The sequence below is a fragment of the Oncorhynchus keta genome, chromosome 11 (genome assembly GCF_023373465.1).
Source record: "Oncorhynchus keta strain PuntledgeMale-10-30-2019 chromosome 11, Oket_V2, whole genome shotgun sequence".
In the NCBI taxonomy this organism is placed as follows: Eukaryota; Metazoa; Chordata; class Actinopteri; order Salmoniformes; family Salmonidae; genus Oncorhynchus; species Oncorhynchus keta.
In genome coordinates, this window is record NC_068431.1 from 15,595,773 (window position 1) to 15,613,487 (window position 17,715).

General features: G+C 41.8%; 2 protein-coding genes across 16 annotated transcripts in view; both read left to right on the forward strand.

Moving 5' to 3' along the window:
• Nucleotides 1-17,715, forward strand: part of LOC118390643 (long-chain-fatty-acid--CoA ligase 6) — a 44,977-nt gene that overhangs the window by 4,140 nt on the left and 23,122 nt on the right. Inside the window, exons 2-3 of the mRNA XM_052529602.1 lie at nt 9,958-10,178; nt 12,199-12,316. Of these exons, the coding sequence (XP_052385562.1) occupies nt 9,958-10,178; nt 12,199-12,316 (339 nt within the window). The remainder of the gene's footprint in view (nt 1-9,957; nt 10,179-12,198; nt 12,317-17,715) is intronic.
• LOC127933090 (uncharacterized) lies at nt 13,645-17,143 on the forward strand. 15 transcript variants are annotated; one of them, XM_052529587.1, is made up of 7 exons: nt 13,645-14,462; nt 14,661-14,743; nt 14,810-15,106; nt 15,140-15,205; nt 15,569-15,667; nt 15,734-15,848; nt 15,882-16,310. In XM_052529587.1, the coding sequence occupies exons 1-7, from the start codon at nt 14,289-14,291 to the stop codon at nt 16,224-16,226; spliced, it is 1,179 nt and encodes a 392-aa protein (XP_052385547.1). In that variant the 5' UTR covers nt 13,645-14,288; the 3' UTR covers nt 16,227-16,310. The 15 variants fall into 15 exon arrangements, with proteins under 15 accessions (XP_052385547.1, XP_052385544.1, XP_052385545.1 ...); XM_052529584.1 differs by having other exon boundaries at nt 14,810-15,271; XM_052529585.1 differs by having other exon boundaries at nt 14,810-15,205.

Sequence of the window (17,715 nt, forward strand, 5' to 3'; positions counted from 1 at the left end):
TGAAACTCATAGTTAACAGCCCACGTCGGGCCTGTAAGTAGGATTCAAAATTCCACCAACTTTCCCAAAAACATTTCCAGTAATTTTCCAACCAGGATTTCTGAAAAACCTGGAAAATCTACCAGAATTTTGCATCCCTAACTGTACATCCCATTATGCTGGCTTCAAAGTGATGTGTAATTCCTATTGGACTTGTTAGGCTTTCCAAGAGTTTAAATTTGTATTCAGCCACAACCTGCATTGATGACTGCCAGGGTTAAGAACCTGTTGTGACTAGGGGGCAGTATTTTCATTTTTGGAAAAATAACGTACCCAAAGTAAACAGGATATTTTGTCAGGACAAGATGCTGGAATATGGATATAATTGACAGCTTAGGATAGAAAACACTCTAAAGTTTTCAAAACTGTAAAAATATTGTCTGTGAGTATAACAGAACTGATATTGCAGGCGAAAGCCTGAGAAAAATCCAATCCGGAAGTGCCTCATGTTTTGAAAGCTCTGCGTTCCAATGCGTCCCTATTGAGCAGTGAATGGGCTCTCAACCAGATTACTTTTTTCTACGTATTCCCCAAGGTGTCTACAGCATTGTGACGTAGTTTTACGCATTTATGTTGAAGAATACCCGTAAGTGGCTACATTGTGTATGTCACGTTCTGACCTTTATTTCCTTTGTTTTGTCATTATTTAGTATGGTCAGGGCGTGAGTTGGGGTGGGCAGTCTATGTTTGTTTTTCTATGATTTTGGGATTTCTATGTTTCGGCCTAGTATGGTTCTCAATCAGAGGCAGGTGTCATTAGTTGTCTCAGATTGAGAATCATACTTAGGTAGCCTGGGTTTCACTGTGTGTTGGTGGGTGTTTGTTTCCTTTCTTCCTAGGTTTGGCCTTTCTAGGGAGTTTTTCCTAACCACCGTGCTTCTACACCAGCATTGCTTGCTGTTTGGGGTTTTAGGCTGGGTTTCTACACAGCACTTTAAGATATCAGCTGATGGACCAAGGGCTATATAAATTAATTTGATTTGATTTCCGTGTCTGTGTTTTTCACCACACGGTACTGTTTTGGTTTTTGTTTGTTCCACGTTTATTGCTTTTGTATTCAGGTGTTCATGTTGAGTATTTCTTATTAAAAGAACCATGGACACTTACCATGCCGCATATTGGTCCTCCGATCCTTCTCTCCTCTTCAGAAGAAGAGGAGGAAAACCTTTACAGTGTAAGTGGTCACCTGATGGCTCTCAGAGTGATTCTCGCGTAAAATACAGAGGTAGCCATTTTTCCAATCGGTCCTACAGAAAAACCAATTGTTCCGGTTAATATATTATCGAATAGATATCTGAAAAACACCTTGAAGATTGATTATAAACAACGTTTGCCATGTTTCTGTCGATATTATGGAGCTAATTTGGAATATTTTTCGGTGTTTTCGTGACCGTAATTTTTGGAAAAAATTAACATTGGCTATCTAACTGGGAGTCTCGTGAGTGAAAACATCTGAAGCTCATCAAAGGTAAACAATTTAATTTGATTGCTTTTCTGATTTTCGTGACCAAGTTACCTGCTGCTAGCTGGACATAATGCTATGCTAGGCTATCGATAAACTTACACAAATGCTTGTCTTGCTTTGGCTGTAAAGCATATTTTGAAAATCTGAGATGACAGGGTGATTAACAAAAGGCTAAGCTGTGTCTCAGTATATTTCACTTGTGATTTTCATGAATAGGAATATTTCTAGTAATATTTATGTCCGTTGCGTTATTCTAATTAGTGTCAGTTGATGAATCTAACTTAGAACAGTGGGAGGAAACTACCTAAGCAATTTAAACTAGAACAACCATTTCAGTAACGGGTGCAAAAATGCAATGATTGGATTAGTTTAGAACAAATATATTTATCTTTGTGTAGCATAACATTTATTCAATCAAACATTTTTTTAACCTTTATTTAACTAGGCAAGTCAGTTAAGAACAAATTCTTATTTTCAATAACGGCCTAGGAACAGTGGGTTAACTGCCTGTACAGGGGCAGAACGACAGGGGTTTGAACTTGCAACCTTCCGGTAACTAGTCCAATGCTCTAACCACTAGGCTAACCTGCCGCCCCGATCACGCCATGTACATGCAGAAACACAGATATCAAAAACATGTATTTTTTAAATCTACCTGCAGTAGAGCATGCTTGGAAAAAAGTTAATTTGTTATCATATCTTTAAAAAAAATTGTTGGTGTGACTTCTCGTTTAGTTTGGAGTCAGTACCACATACACATTTGAAGTAATAATGACTTTTAATTGATTTTGAGTGCAACTTACTATAAGTATTTGGATAAAAAAATGGGTTTACAGTGTATCTGCTGCCTTAGGGTGGGAATTAAATAAAGGAAACTAATGTATATCTTGCTGTCTGTGTACCCCTCCAGCCACAGAGATCTTGAGCTCACTGTGTCCCTAATAACACAAATAAGGCTGGGTAAGGCGACTTCTGTGATTGGTCCATCTGATCAAGGTCGTTATTGTTGAGGATGATGCTGAGCAGCTCTTCAGCTGCCCTGTGCCCAGTACAGTAGTACTCTTCCTGGGCTAAATATATCTGGCTTTGACCTGTGAGTGATCCTCCAGTAGCTTAGTGTAAGGCTGGGTTACTATAGGACAAAGTGCAGAGAACAGACATTCCCTATTGGATGAGAGGATAGGCTAACCCTCTAACCCTGATACAGATACACTCCGGCGATAGTCTAATGACGATGATGGGCTGCCATCATTAAGGGGAAGGGTCTACAACTCTTCGCCCCTTGTTTACATCCAAGCTTTCTTACTCTCCAACTGGGGGACTTGACTTCCTCAAAGGTTGATTGGGTATTTTACTTTTGTATCCTACCTGGACAACGTTTAGCCTGGCCTAGTCTCAGGTTGATATGGCTCCACAGATAGCCTCTACCGGTCACAACGGGACAGGTATCGTAGCCTCACACAGTGCTCGGAAGGCATCCATCAACTCTGGGGTGGAGCAGACTGGGACACATCACATTATGCTACCCTGTTTCAGTGGAAAGGTTGAGTCAACAGTTAGGTGAAAATCTTTCTCTAATATACTATTAGGCCTATAAAGTCTCTCCCAAGATTTTGTGAATGTTTTCCATTGCATACGCATTGTTACAGGGATGCTACAATGTGATGACTAATGTTGTAACTTTACATGACATTGTAACAAGGACGTAAGTAGACATGTAGTGACATCATCAATCCATATCCGTGTGATTAATTCTGGCCTGTTTGTCTGTGGTGTTTCGTGTTCAGTATGTTACTGAACTCAATGGCCATTGAAACAACTGCTAAACAAGCACTGAAACAGCAGGTTGACTGGTGTTTGTGTTGAGGTGGGTAGACTTCCCCAGACCAGAGCCTTTAATGGCTTTACCTTGAAATCAATAGCCTCAATAGTGTCAGCTAGTTTGGTGTAATTAGAATGAATAATACATTGACACACAGACAATGAAGCACAATGTGATCTCCTGAGATGGACCAGGATGCCCATGTTGTTCAATCATGTACCCATTCTTCAGGCTAGCGTGTTCGATTCAACTAGCCTAGGACTAGCCTATATCTACACGTAACTTTGCAGTAGAGTTTGACATTTCCCTCTGCTCTATTGTTACCACAGATGCTAAGCTATGTACTGTAAGCTTTGCAGAGCAACAGGAAGGGAGCGTATGGCATGTGTGTCTCTGATTGCCCATTCAATGAAAGCAAATGTGTGACCTACTGTGTATTCCCTTTATGCTTCCCATGTTCTTCCCCCTCTGCCATGTTACTTACACCTCACATCCTGCCAGCCACCGCCTGTGGTCCTGCTGCCACATGTAGCCTACAGCTAACACGCACGCAAGCACGCACATGCTGACTTTCATTCATATCCCCCATGCAACAACAGAGCATCTCCTCCGCCACACACGTTTACAGTAGCACACACAATCTCATGCATTCACATGCACAACATGCAGTCATGTGCACAGTCTCGCTCGCTCGCCTGGTATCAGCAGGCATCCCCTCTCCCTCGGCGATGGTGTGGCCAGGCAGGCTCATCGGGGACTGTTGTAACCCAGAAATCACACCAGCATGTATGAACTCAGTGTGTGTTCCAAATGGCACCCTATTTCCTATATAGTTCACTAATTTTGAACAGAGCCCTATAGGCCCTGGTCAAAAGTGGTGGGAAATGAAAGGGAACAGGATGCCATTTGGGACCAAGAGGAGTCTCCCTGCCAGGGTCTGTATAGCCGTGTCACTGGTTAATGTAGTAAAGGAGCCATATATACAGTGCATTCGGGAAGTATTCAGACGACGCCTCCACATGTTGTTACGTTACAGCCTTATTCTAAAATTGATTTAAGAGTTTTTTTCCCCTCATCAATCTACACACAATACCCCATAATGAGAAAACAAAATTATTATTATTTTTTTTGCAAATGTATTAAAAATAAAAAACTGATATAACATTAACATAAGTATTCAGACCCTTTACTCAGTACTTTGCTAAAGCACCTTTGGCAGTGATTACAGCCTCAAGTCTTCTTGGGTATGACGCTACAAGCTTGGCACACCTGTGTTTGGGGAGTTTCTCCCATTCTTCTCTGCAAATCCTCTCAAGCTCTGTCAGGTTGGATGGGGAGCATCACTGCACAGCTATTTTCAGGTCTCTCCAGAGATGTTTGATCAGGTTCAAGTCCATGATCTGGTTGGCCACTCAAGGACATTCAGAGACTTGTCCTGAGCGCTCTGGAGCAGGTTTTCATCAATGATCTCTCTGTACTTTGCTCCGTTTATCTTTCCCTCGATCCTGACTAGTCTCCAAGTCCCTGCCGCTGAATAACAACCCCACAGCGTGATGCTGCCACCACCATGCTGCACCGTAGGGATGGTGCCAGGTCTCCTCCAGATGTGACGCTTGGCATTCAGGCCAGAGAATCTCATGGTCTGAGAGTCCATTTGGGGCCTTTTGGCAAACTCCAAGCGGGCTATCATGTGCCTTTTATTGAGGAGTGGCTTCCGTCTGGCCACTCTACTATAAAGGCCTTATTGGTGGAGTGCTGCAGAGATGGTTGTTCTTCTGGAAGGTTCTCCCATCTCCACAGAGGAACTCTAGAATTCTGTCAGAGTGACCATCAGGTTCTTGGTTATCTCCCTGACCAAGTTCCTTCACCCCTGATTGCTGAGTTTGGCCGGGTGGCTAACTCTAGGAAGAGTCTTGGTGGTTCCAAACTTCTTCCATTTAAGAATGATGGAGGCCACTGTGTTCTTGGGGACATTCAATGCTGCAGATTTTTGGTGTCTTCCCAAGATCTGTGCAATCTTGTCTCGGAGCTCTATGGACAACTCCTTTGACCTCATGGCTTGGTTTTTGCTCTGACATGCACTGTCAACTGTGGGTGCCTTTTCAAAACATGTCCAAATCATTTAAATTTACTACAGGTGGACTCCAATCAAGTTTTAGAAACATCTCAAGGATGATAAATTAAAACAGGATGCACCTGAGCTCAATTTTGAGTTTCATAGCAAAGGGTCTGAATACTTATGCCAGTGTGATATTTCTGGTGTCTTTTGTGAGAAAAATGTCTGAAAACCTGTTTTGTCATTATGGGATATTGTGTGTAGAATTAATTTAATCCATTTTAGAATAAGGCTGTAATGTAGCAAAACGTAGATAAAAAATCAATGGTTCTGGATACTTTCCCAAGGCACAGTATTACAGCAAGACTGATGTTTTCACCTTAACCCCAATGGGCCTCGACAGACACTCTGGACAAGGAAGCTGTGGCTAGGTCACATGACACCATCATCCCGCTACGGCAATAGATTCACACATCATGTTTTAGATCTGTTTGACTTTTACATGCTCTCTTGGCAGGGTAACCATATGTAAATAATGTGTATCAATGGACTGTGTGTGTGTGTGTGTGTGTGTGTGTGTGTGTGTGTGTGTGTGTGTGTGTGTGTGTGTGTGTGTGTGTGTGTGTGTGTGTGTGTGTGTGTGTGTGTGTGCGTGTGCGTGTGTGTGATGGCCGGTATAGCTCTGCTCTTTGATCTCTCTGGCAGTGTAATTCACCCTCATCAAGGCTGAGATGGATATCGGACAGACGCCGCTGTCTGCCACCTCTGGGCGTCAACGTCTGGTCTAATGGACAGCAACACTCTTAGCTACTGAACTTCTAGGCCTAGGCTTGTATGATAATAATACTCTGAAACAAGGAAGGCGAGGATGATATCGCCATAGAAATAAGAATTAATAGACTGGACTTGGAAGCTCAAACCCTGGCAATTGACTTGAATGGAGATGCCCTTCCTATTCATTCATATTTCTATGAGTATAGCAGTGTGGAAATCAGTTTGTGTAAAGCATTGTTTTCCAAACTTTTTATAGTCCCGTACCCCTTCAAACATTCAACATCCAGCTGAGTACCCCCTCTAGCACCAGGGTCAGCGCAATCTCAAATGTTGTTTTTTCGCCATCGTTGTAAGCCTGCTACAAACACTATACTACACATTTCTTAAACATAAGAATGAGTGTGAGTTTTTGTTACAACCCGGCTCGTGGGAAGTGGGTTGTTATTTCGCTGAACACTAGATCCCTAACCCTAACCATTCATTTGATTTTTGGCAGTGAAACGAGGCTACTCAGGCGAGAGAAAAAAACTCACCCAAATGTATAGCCCCGTTGGAAAATATAAATGGAGTATTTGAAAATGTGAAGAATTTTTGTATTTTTTTAAATACATGTTTTTTTATATATTTTTTTTATGCAAATCACATTTTTATTTGGCATACCCCTGACGGCATTGCTCGTACCTGCTGTAAAGCCAATCTTTGTACCAGGCATCGTATATCATTATGAGCAGTAATAGTATTACCGTCATGACTTATTATTGTAACCTTTCTGTAACTTTCCCATAGAGATGTTACTGATAGGGTCGTACACCTCATGACCAGAAATAAGTGGACACCTGCTTGTTGAACATCTCATTCCAAAATCATGGTCATTAATATGGAGTTGGTTCCCCTTTTGCTTCTATAACAGCCTCTGCCCTTCTGGGAAGGCTTTCCACCAGATTTTTTTACTTTTAATTTGACCTTTATTTATACAGGTTTTTCTCATTGAGATAACATCTGTTTTCCAAGAGAGACCTGGTCCAATAGCAGCAGAGGGAACAACGTTTCAGACAAAACATACATACACTAACACAACATTAAACAAAACTATAAAACACATACAGTACAACTAAAACATTTTAAGGTCTTGACTAAAAACAGCTGGCCTAAAAACATTTACACTCTTCTATGATATATACATTGATCAAGTGTTTAAACTCCACCAATGGAACTACAGTAGATCATCAAATTTTTTAATGTTCAGGAGAAAATTCCAGGACCACGGAGCTGAGTAACTAAAACTATTACTACCATGACCTGTTCTAATTTTTGGTACTGTTAGAAGCAAATGAGAATGGAACCGTAATTGATATTTATTTACTGACCTGACTAAAAAAGAACATAAATAAAATGGCATTTTACCCAATATGGCCTTATAAATCAGTGTATACCAGTGTTTAAGCCTACGCAAGGTGAATGACGACCAGCCAACAGCGCTGTAGAGATCACAATGATGTGTTAGACGTTTCTGATTTGTAATGATCCTGAGGGCTTCATGATACACTGAATCAAGTGCTCTCAGGTTGGTAGTTGAGGCCTGCATATATATAACATCACTAACATATAAAACCGCCAGTAATGTACATCGTCCCCGCTCCTTCCTGGCCTTACCAGCCTTATGCCGGTAATAAAAACCTATTTTCAGCTTGAGCTTCCTTATCAAGTTCTCTACATGCACAGTGAAGCTCAGCTTATCATCAACCCACACACCCAAATATCGGTACTCTTTAACTTGCTCCATAGTATGTCCAGCTAATGGAGCAATGACATGATTAGTAACATGCCTGGCATTTGAAAATACCATGCATTTTGTTTTACCCGAATTGACAACCAGCTTTAAATCATGCAGATTCTGTTGTATGATGCTAAATGCTCTTTGGGCATTTTCAAAAGCTAAAGATAAACCACTACCACTTGAATAAAGAACCGTATCATCTGCATATAAATTAACATCTGCTGTTTCAATAAGATCCCCAATGTTGTTGATATACCTGAGCACAATTCTATGGACTCAGATTTACAACCATCTGCCATTACACATTGTGTACGATTTGCTAGGTAATTTATAAACCAATCTAGAGCATGACCAGTAATTCCACAACATTTTAACCTTTGCACTAACACAGCATGGTCCACGGTGTCAAAAGCCTTTGACAAATCAATAAAGACAGACACACAATGTAACTTCTTATCAAGAGCACATGTTGGAACATTGCTGCTGTGACTTGCTTCCATTCAGCCACAAGAGCATTAGTGAGGCACTGATGTTGGACGATTAGGCCTGGCTTGCAGTCGGCGTTCCAATTCATCCCAAAGATGTTCAATGGGGTTGAGGTCAGGGCTCTGTGCTGACCAGTCAAGTTCTTCCACACCGATCTCGACAAACCGTTTCTGTATGGACTTCGTTTTGTGCACGGGGGAATTGTCATGCTGAAACAGGAAAGGCCCTTCCCCAAACTGTTGCCACAAAGTTGTAAGCACAGAATTGTCTAGAATGTCATTGTATGCTGTAGTGTAAAGATTTCCCTTCACTGGAACTAAGGGGCCTAGCTCGAACTATGAAAACCAGTCCCAGACCGTTATTCCTTCTCCACCAAACTTTACAGTTGGCACTATGCATTGGGGCAGGTATCGTTCCCCTGGCATCCACCAAACCTAACGTGTTTCCACTGCTCCAGTCCAATGGCGGTGAGCTTTACAGCACTCCAGCCAACGCTTGGCATTGCATCTTACGCTTGTGTGCGGCCATGTAAACCCATTTCATGAAACTCCTGAAGAACAGTTCTTGTGCTGACGTTGCTTCCAAAGGCATTTTGGAACTCAACAGTGAGTGTTGCAACCGAGGACATACGATTTTTACGTGCTTCATCACTCGGCAGTCCCGTTCTGTGAGCATGTATGGCCTACCACTTCGCGGCTGAGCCGGTGTTGCTCCTAGACGTTTCCACTTCACAATAATAGCACTTACAGTTGACGAATTTACTTGTTGGAAAGGTGGCATCCTATGACGGTGCCACTTTGAATGTCACTGAGCTCTTCAGTAAGGCCATTCTACTGCCAATGTTTGTCTATGGATATTGCAAGGCTGTGTGCTCGATTTTATACACCTGCCAGCAACGGGTGTGGCTGAAATGACCGAATCCACTAATTTAAAGAGGTGTCCACATACTTGTGTGTGTGTATATATAGTGTGTACTGTAGTTAAAAACACTCGTACTTGTCAGTTTTGACAGAAGAGGAAGTGTGGCCTGTTCTCTTTTGGTAGATGAGGGGTTTCACACGGTGGCTGCTGTAACTGTCATTGCTGCAGTCTATTTCTGCTGCATAGTGAACCAAGAACAACAAGGAAATTAATCTGATTGGCAGTGCGGTGTTGTTATGTGTGACTCGCACCACTAAGGACGGGAGAAAGAAATTCAGCATTTAAACCGTCCACCAACCTGCCACACTAAATAATGTATATTATACATCATGGGCTGGGCTTCATGCTTGATCGTATAGTATTGTACTGTATTTGCATTCGGCTTTTCTAAGTTTATCTCTGACTTCTAAAGCTGTACGGTACAAAACATACTTTATATAGTAAAGATCTACTGTGTTGTGGGATCAAGCTAAAGCCTTATTCTGTAAGTCATAACCCTGCATTTCCCCCTCTCTTTCCCTCCCCCTCCTCCCTCCCCCTCTCTTTCTTCTCCTCGCTTTCTGTCCCCCTCTCTTCCCTTCTCTATCTCTCTCCTCCCTCCTGCTATCCCACTCCAGAGCTGAGTTCCACCCTGATGGAGAGGATGCAGACCCAGGAGCTGCAGAGCAGTCTACAGCTGCCAGAGCTGGATGAGTTAAACCAGTTCTTCCGCTCCCTGCCCATCTCCACACTGGTGGGCATCGGTGCCCTGACCGCCGTGCTGGCCTACTGGCTGGCCACACGGCCACGTGCCATCTCTCCTCCCTGCAATCTCCAACACCAGTCTGAAGAAGTGGCGGTAAGCCAACGAATCACGATACAATACTCCACCTGGATCTGTATTCGCAACATGTCTCAGAAAAGCAGTGCTGATCTAGGATCTGTTTAGTCTTTTAGATCAAAATGAATAATACAGGGTGTACCTGATCCTAGAACAGCACTTTCTGAGATGCTTTGGGGCCGATTCAGACTTAGAAATGAATGCCTTTCCTGCGTACTTCTCAGTATTTGGTCGCGTAACACGCTCTTTAGGTGTGGCTACCTTGCACGCTCTGAATACATTTAATTTAACTGCTGAAAACCCTGCCACTTGCAGGCCAACAGATTTCCTTGTGGAGTGGTCATTCGATTTTTTAGTACATTTAGCTAAACCATCCCTTTAAATACGATGTACCTTTTAGTTTCAATTTTGTCCACAGACTTACTCAAATACATGGAGAGAACAGGTTCAGAATATCAGGAATCAATGAAAGAAAGCTATTTAAATACACACATTCATCTCCATTTCAGCACCAGTTGGTAGATTTAAAAATACTCTGATCTTGTAGGTTATTTAGGTTTAGGAAAGTATTTATGAGTCATAAGAAACAGATTTGGAGAGCCTCTACACATGAAAGAACGAAAACGGTGGTTTGATTCATTCTGAAAAAGGGTTTAATTACGTTTAATTTACGCCCGCTTGACTCAGGCACATCCTTACAACAGCCCAGTTTCAGTTGGCGAATCAGAATTTTCAGGGAGTCTCCCTGTAGTTTTACATTAACTGAAGACGCATGCTCGCACACTCACTCACTCGCACACACACACGCACACACACACGCACACACACACACACACACACACACACACACACACACACACACACACACACACACACACACACACACACACACACACACACACACACACACACACACACACACACACGGTTGCACAGACAGTTTTCAGGTACAGTTTCAGCTCCACTGCTTCCTTTTCTTTATCCTTTTCCTTCTTGCTTTGAGTAGCTCTCATACTGAGTAACTCCCATGCACATGCCCAGTTGCCACAAACCATAATGGCCTCTTTACTCAATTTATCAGGAGAGGAATGGAGGGTATTTAAACCCCCTAGAGTCAATCTAAGTAACAATAATAAATAAATAAATCCCCATCAAAATCTGTCAGCCGATGTCACACTTCCGTATCTGCGGTGAAGTGTCAGAGCTAGAGCGGTGTTTGTCAGGCCATGAGACATCCCAAATTCTGTAGCGTTTGAACGGTTTGACCAACTATTATGGCCACTATATGGAAAGGGGAGGCTTTCGCCAACATGATAGTGTTCTCCATTTTTCTCCACGACGCCCACAAGTGTCACGGGACTTGTCTGAGGGTAACTGATACTGGTTGAAAGAAATTACTGGAAGTATATGAAGGTAGTTTTGTGCCTACCCAAAAGGGGTTAAATATGTGTAAAAAAAAAAATATATGTTTATTTCCTGGGCTTACTCATATCTTCTAGATATAGGACAAACACTTCAAAACCTTGTTTCTTCTGATACATTTATGAATGTGTTATTCAATGCATTTCTCTTGGCTATTGTAGTAAAGGCTAAATTAAATGTTTTATCAAATAATTATTGTATATATGTTTATATCTAAAAGGGTCCTACAATTCTAAATCAAATAGCTAAATGATCCATAGTATAACCATCTTAAAACAATTCCAATGTCAGCTTAGAACCCTCCCTTTACTACTATAAACAATCATAGACTGACTTAGGTGTCAGCAACCACTCAGGCCTAAAGACAGATATTCGACGTGTAAACCAATCTCTCTTTCTGCCCTGAGGCTTCTGTACTGAACCTGTTAAAGCATGTATAAAAGCTGGCAATTTGCACAATAACAATAATAATAATGGCTCCCATAGCTTAGAGAATAAGGATTTGGATTTGGAATATATATTTGGACTACATCCAGAAATAGCCATGTTGTTACTTTGGTGTGTGTGTCCTAGCCTCACTGTCTGTGTCTATCTCCTCATGTCTGTCTGTCTCTAGCATGAAGATGGGGTTCGCAGGTCCATGCTGGGGGACAGCCCCAATAATCTGCTGACACACTACCACGAGGATGCCAAAACCATGTATGAGGTGTTCCAGAGAGGCCTCCACATAGCCGGTGTGCGCGCACACACACACACACACACACACACACACACACACACACACACACACACACACACACACACACACACACACACACACACACACACACACACACACACACACACACACACACACACACACACACACACACACACACTGTGGTCTGAAAAAGTGCTGGTGCACTGTCTGTGTGGTCTGTCTGGTGAGGGGATAAAGTACTATCTAGATTACCATGGCAACTGAGAGCATTGGAAGTAGCATCTGAGGTGAGGCCTAAAGTCAGACTGTGGACAGACTAGACTGTGTATACAGTACCAGTCAAAAGTTTGGACACACCTACTCATTCAAAGGTTTTTCTTTTTTTGTACTATTTTCTATACTGTAGAATAATAGTGAAGACATCAAAACTATGAAATAACACATTTGGAATCATGTAGTAACCAAAAAATGGATTCTTCAAAGTAACCACTCTTTACCGTGATGATGTCTTTGCACACTCTTGGCATTCTCTCAACCAACTTCATGAGGTAGTCACCTGGAATGCATTTTAATTAACAGGTGTGCCTTGTTAAAAGCTAATTTGTGGAATTTCTTTCCTTATGCGTTTGAGCCAATCAGTTGTGTTGTGACAAGGTAGGGGTGGTATACAGAAGACATCCCTATTTGGTAAAAGACCAAGTCCATATTATGGCAAGTACAGCTCAAATATGCAAAGAGAAACGGCAGTCCATCATTACTTCAAGACGGAACATTTCAAGAACTTTGAAAGTTTCTTCAAGTACAGTCGCAAATAACATCCAGCGCTATGATGAAACTGGCTCTCATGAGGACCACCACGGGAAAGGAAGACACAGAGTTACCTCTGCTGCAGAGGATAAGTTCATTAGAGTTACCAGCCTCATAAATTGGAGCCCAAATCAATGCTTCACAGAGTTCAAGTAACAGACACATCTCAACAACAACTGTTCAGAGGAGACTGCGTGAATCAGGCCTTCATGGTTGAATTGCTGCAAAGAAATCACTACCAAAGGACACCAGCAAGAAGAAGAGATTTGCTTGGGCCAAGAAACACGAGCAATGGACATTAGACCAGTGGAAATCTGTCCTTCATTCTGATGAGTCCAAATTTGAGATGTTTGGTTCCAACCACTTGTCTTTGTGAGAAGCAGAGTAGGTGAATGGATGATCTCCGCATGTGTGGTTCCCACCGTGAAGCATGGAGGAGGAGGTGTGATGGTGTGGGTTACAGTACATACAGTAGGACATACTGAAAAGCACTTACACATCCTGTGTTTGATTTCTTTCAGAGAGTCATGGAGTTGGAGGCTAACCAGAACCCACATTAAATAATGAATGTAAATTTTAACCTGGCAAAAACACGTCGTGTGGGAAGAAAGGTCATCGGGGAAAGGGCCACCGTTGATGTGCCGGGTCAGAGAGGAGCAAATATCACAATGTGTGCTGCAATCTCGAGTGCTGGTTTGGGCCTGCAGAAATGCCAGATTGGTCCCTACAACACTGAGCGCCTCCACCAACAACTGGTGCCAGAAGCAGAAAGGGAGGAAACACGAGGACATTTGTGATTGCATGGGACAATGTAGAATTACACCATTCACATGCAATCCCAAACTGGTTTTCAGCCCATCCAAGGAGGATTTCCCTTTTCCTCCCTCCCTTCTCACCTTTCCTCAACCCCATTGAGGATTTTTGATCATCGGCCACATGACCAAATGTCCCCCCTGGATGCCGGCTGCAGAGACATCTCAGCTGAAGACTGCCAGGAGTGGATGAGGCAGGCCAAGCATTTCTATACAAGGTGCATAGCGAGAGACGACATAAGATGTGATGTGGACGAGAACATGTGTCCAAATGCTGAAGATGGTATAGATTAGAACAGGACGGGGCATTTTACTGTTTTTTCCCTTCTGTGCCTTTTTTATTGTAATTGTGTTGTATTTTTACACATTTGGAACTAAAGGCCATGTATGTTGGATGTGTTGTTGAACCAAAGGTCATGTATGTTGGATGTGTTGTTGAACCAAAGGTCATTTATGTTGGATGTGTTGTTGAACCAAAGGTCATGTATGTTGGATGTGTTGTTGAACCAAAGGTCATGTATGTTGGATGTGTTGTTGAACCAAAGGTCATGTATGTTGGAGGTGTTGTTGAACCAAAGGTCATGTGTGTTGGATGTGTTGTTGAACCAAAGGCCATGTATGTTGGATGTGTTGTTGAACCAAAGGTCATGTATGTTGGATGTGTTGTTAAACCAAAGGGCATGTATGTTGGATGTGTTGTTGAACTAAAAGTCATGTATGTTGGATGTGTTGTTAAACCAAAGGCCATGTATGTTGGAGGTGTTGTTGAACCAAAGGTCATGTATGTTGGAGGTGTTGTTGAACCAAAGGTCATGTATGTTGGATGTGTTGTTGAACCAAAGGTCATGTATGTTGGAGGTGTTGTTGAACTAAAAGTCATGTATGTTGGATGTGTTGTTGAACCAAAGGTCATGTATGTTGGAGGTGTTGTTGAACCAAAGGTCATGTATGTTGGAGGTGTTGTTGAACCAAAGGTCATGTATGTTGGATGTGTTGTTAAACCAAAAGCCATGTATGTTGGATGTGTTGTTGAACCAAAGGTCATGTATGTTGGAAGTGTTGTTGAACCAAAGGCCATGTATGTTGGATGTGTTGTTGAACCAAAGGCCATGTATGTTGGAGGTGTTGTTGAACCAAAGGTCATGTATGTTGGATGTGTTGTTGAACCAAAGGCCATGTATGTTGGATGTGTTGTTGAACCAAAGGTCATGTATGTTGGATGTGTTGTTGAACCAAAGGTCATGTATGTTGGATGTGTTGTTGAACCAAAGGCCATGTATGTTGGATGTGTTGTTGAACCAAAGGTCATGTATGTTGGATGTGTTGTTGAACCAAAGGCCATGTATGTTGGATGTGTTGTTGAACCAAAGGTCATGTATGTTGGAAGTGTTGTTGAACCAAAGGCCATGTATGTTGGATGTGTTGTTGAACTAAAAGCCATGTATGTTGGATGTGTTGTTGAACCAAAGGTCATGTATGTTGGATGTGTTGTTAAACCAAAAGCCATGTATGTTGGAGGTGTTGTTGAACCAAAGGCCATGTATGTTGGATGTGTTGTTAAACCAAAAGCCATGTATGTTGGATGTGTTGTTGAACCAAAGGCCATGTATGTTGGAAGTGTTGTTGAACTAAAAGCCATGTATGTTGGATGTGTTGTTGAACCAAAGGCCATGTATGTTGGATGTGTTGTTGAACCAAAGGCCATGTATGTTGGATGTGTTGTTGAACCAAAGGTCATGTATGTTGGAGGTGTTGTTGAACCAAAGGTCATGTATGTTGGAGGTGTTGTTGAACTAAAAGCCATGTATGTTGGATGTGTTGTTGAACCAAAGGTCATGTATGTTGGAGGTGTTGTTGAACCAAAGGTCATGTATGTTGGAGGTGTTGTTGAACCAAAGGTCATGTATGTTGGATGTGTTGTTGAACCAAAGGCCATGTATGTTGGATGTGTTGTTGAACCAAAGGCCATGTGTGTTGGAGGTGTTGTTGAACCAAAGGTCATGTATGTTGGATGTGTTGTTGAACCAAAGGCCATGTATGTTGGATGTGTTGTTGAACCAAAGGCCATGTATGTTGGATGTGTTGTTGAACCAAAGGCCATGTATGTTGGAAGTGTTGTTGAACCAAAGGCCATGTATGTTGGAGGTGTTGTTGAACCAAAGGCCATGTATGTTGGATGTGTTGTTAAACCAAAAGCCATGTATGTTGGAGGTGTTGTTGAACCAAAGGCCATGTATGTTGGATGTGTTGTTAAACCAAAAGCCATGTATGTTGGATGTGTTGTTGAACCAAAGGCCATGTATGTTGGAAGTGTTGTTGAACTAAAAGCCATGTATGTTGGATGTGTTGTTGAACCAAAGGCCATGTATGTTGGAAGTGTTGTTGAACTAAAAGCCATGTATGTTGGATGTGTTGTTGAACCAAAGGCCATGTATGTTGGATGTGTTGTTGAACCAAAGGCCATGTATGTTGGATGTGTTGTTGAACCAAAGGCCATGTATGTTGGATGTGTTGTTGAACTAAAAGCCATGTATGTTGGATGTGTTGTTGAACCAAAGGCCATGTATGTTGGAAGTGTTGTTGAACCAAAGGCCATGTATGTTGGAAGTGTTGTTGAACCAAAGGCCATGTATGTTGGAAGTGTTGTTGAACCAAAGGCCATGTATGTTGGATAGAGTTAGTGTATGTAAACAACGTGTTTTTGCATTTTGAAATGCGGAGTTGGTATTTAATGAACAAAATGTGGTTTTGAGCAGAACATTTACTATTTGTCTAATTGTGTGATGTCGGTGTGTTGCTGTGTTAAGAGTTTAGAAAAAGTATCTTAAGTACAAGTAAACACTTTAATAGCCGAGCAGTTAGTCACTAACTGTGACTAGCTGGCTGACTGACTAGCTGACTGACTAGCTGGCTGACTGACTAGCTGACTGACTAGCTGACTAGCTGACTGACTAGCTGGCTGACTGACTGACTGATTAACTGACTGACTGATTAACTGACTGACTGACTGATTAACTGACTGACTGATTAACTGACTGGCTGATTAACTGACTGACTATATTTACATTTTAGTCATTTAGCAGATGGTCTTATGACAGACTGACTGACTGACCAGCTGACTAACTGACTTGCTGATTGACTAGATGACTACATAAATATAGTTACATTTACATATTAGTCATTTAGCAGACAGTCTTATTTCAGACTGACTGACTGACTTGCTGATTGACTAGCTGACTGACTGAATGACTAACTGACTAATTAAATATAGTTACATTAAATATTAGTCATTTAGCAGACAGTCTTATTTCAGACTGACTGACTAACTAGCTGACTAACTGACTTGCTGACTGACTGAATGACTAACTGACTAATTAAATATAGTTACATTTACATATTAGTCACTTAGCAGACAGTCTTATTTCAGACTGACTGACTGACTACCTGACTAACTGACTTGCTGACTGACTGACTGACTGACTAACTGACTAATTAAATATAGTGACATTTACATATTAGTCACTTAGCAGACAGTCTTATTTCAGACTGACTGACTGACTAGCTGACTAACTGACTTGCTGATTGACTAGCTGACTGACTGACTGACTGACTAACTGACTAATTAAATATAGCTAAATTGACATATTAGTCATTTAGCAGACAGTCTTATTTCAGACTGACTGACTGATTAGCTGACTAACTGGGTTGCTGATTGACTAGCTGACTGACTGACTGACTGACTAACTGACTAATTAAATGTAGTTAAATTGACATATTAGTCATTTAGCAGACGGTCTTATAACTGACTAACTGA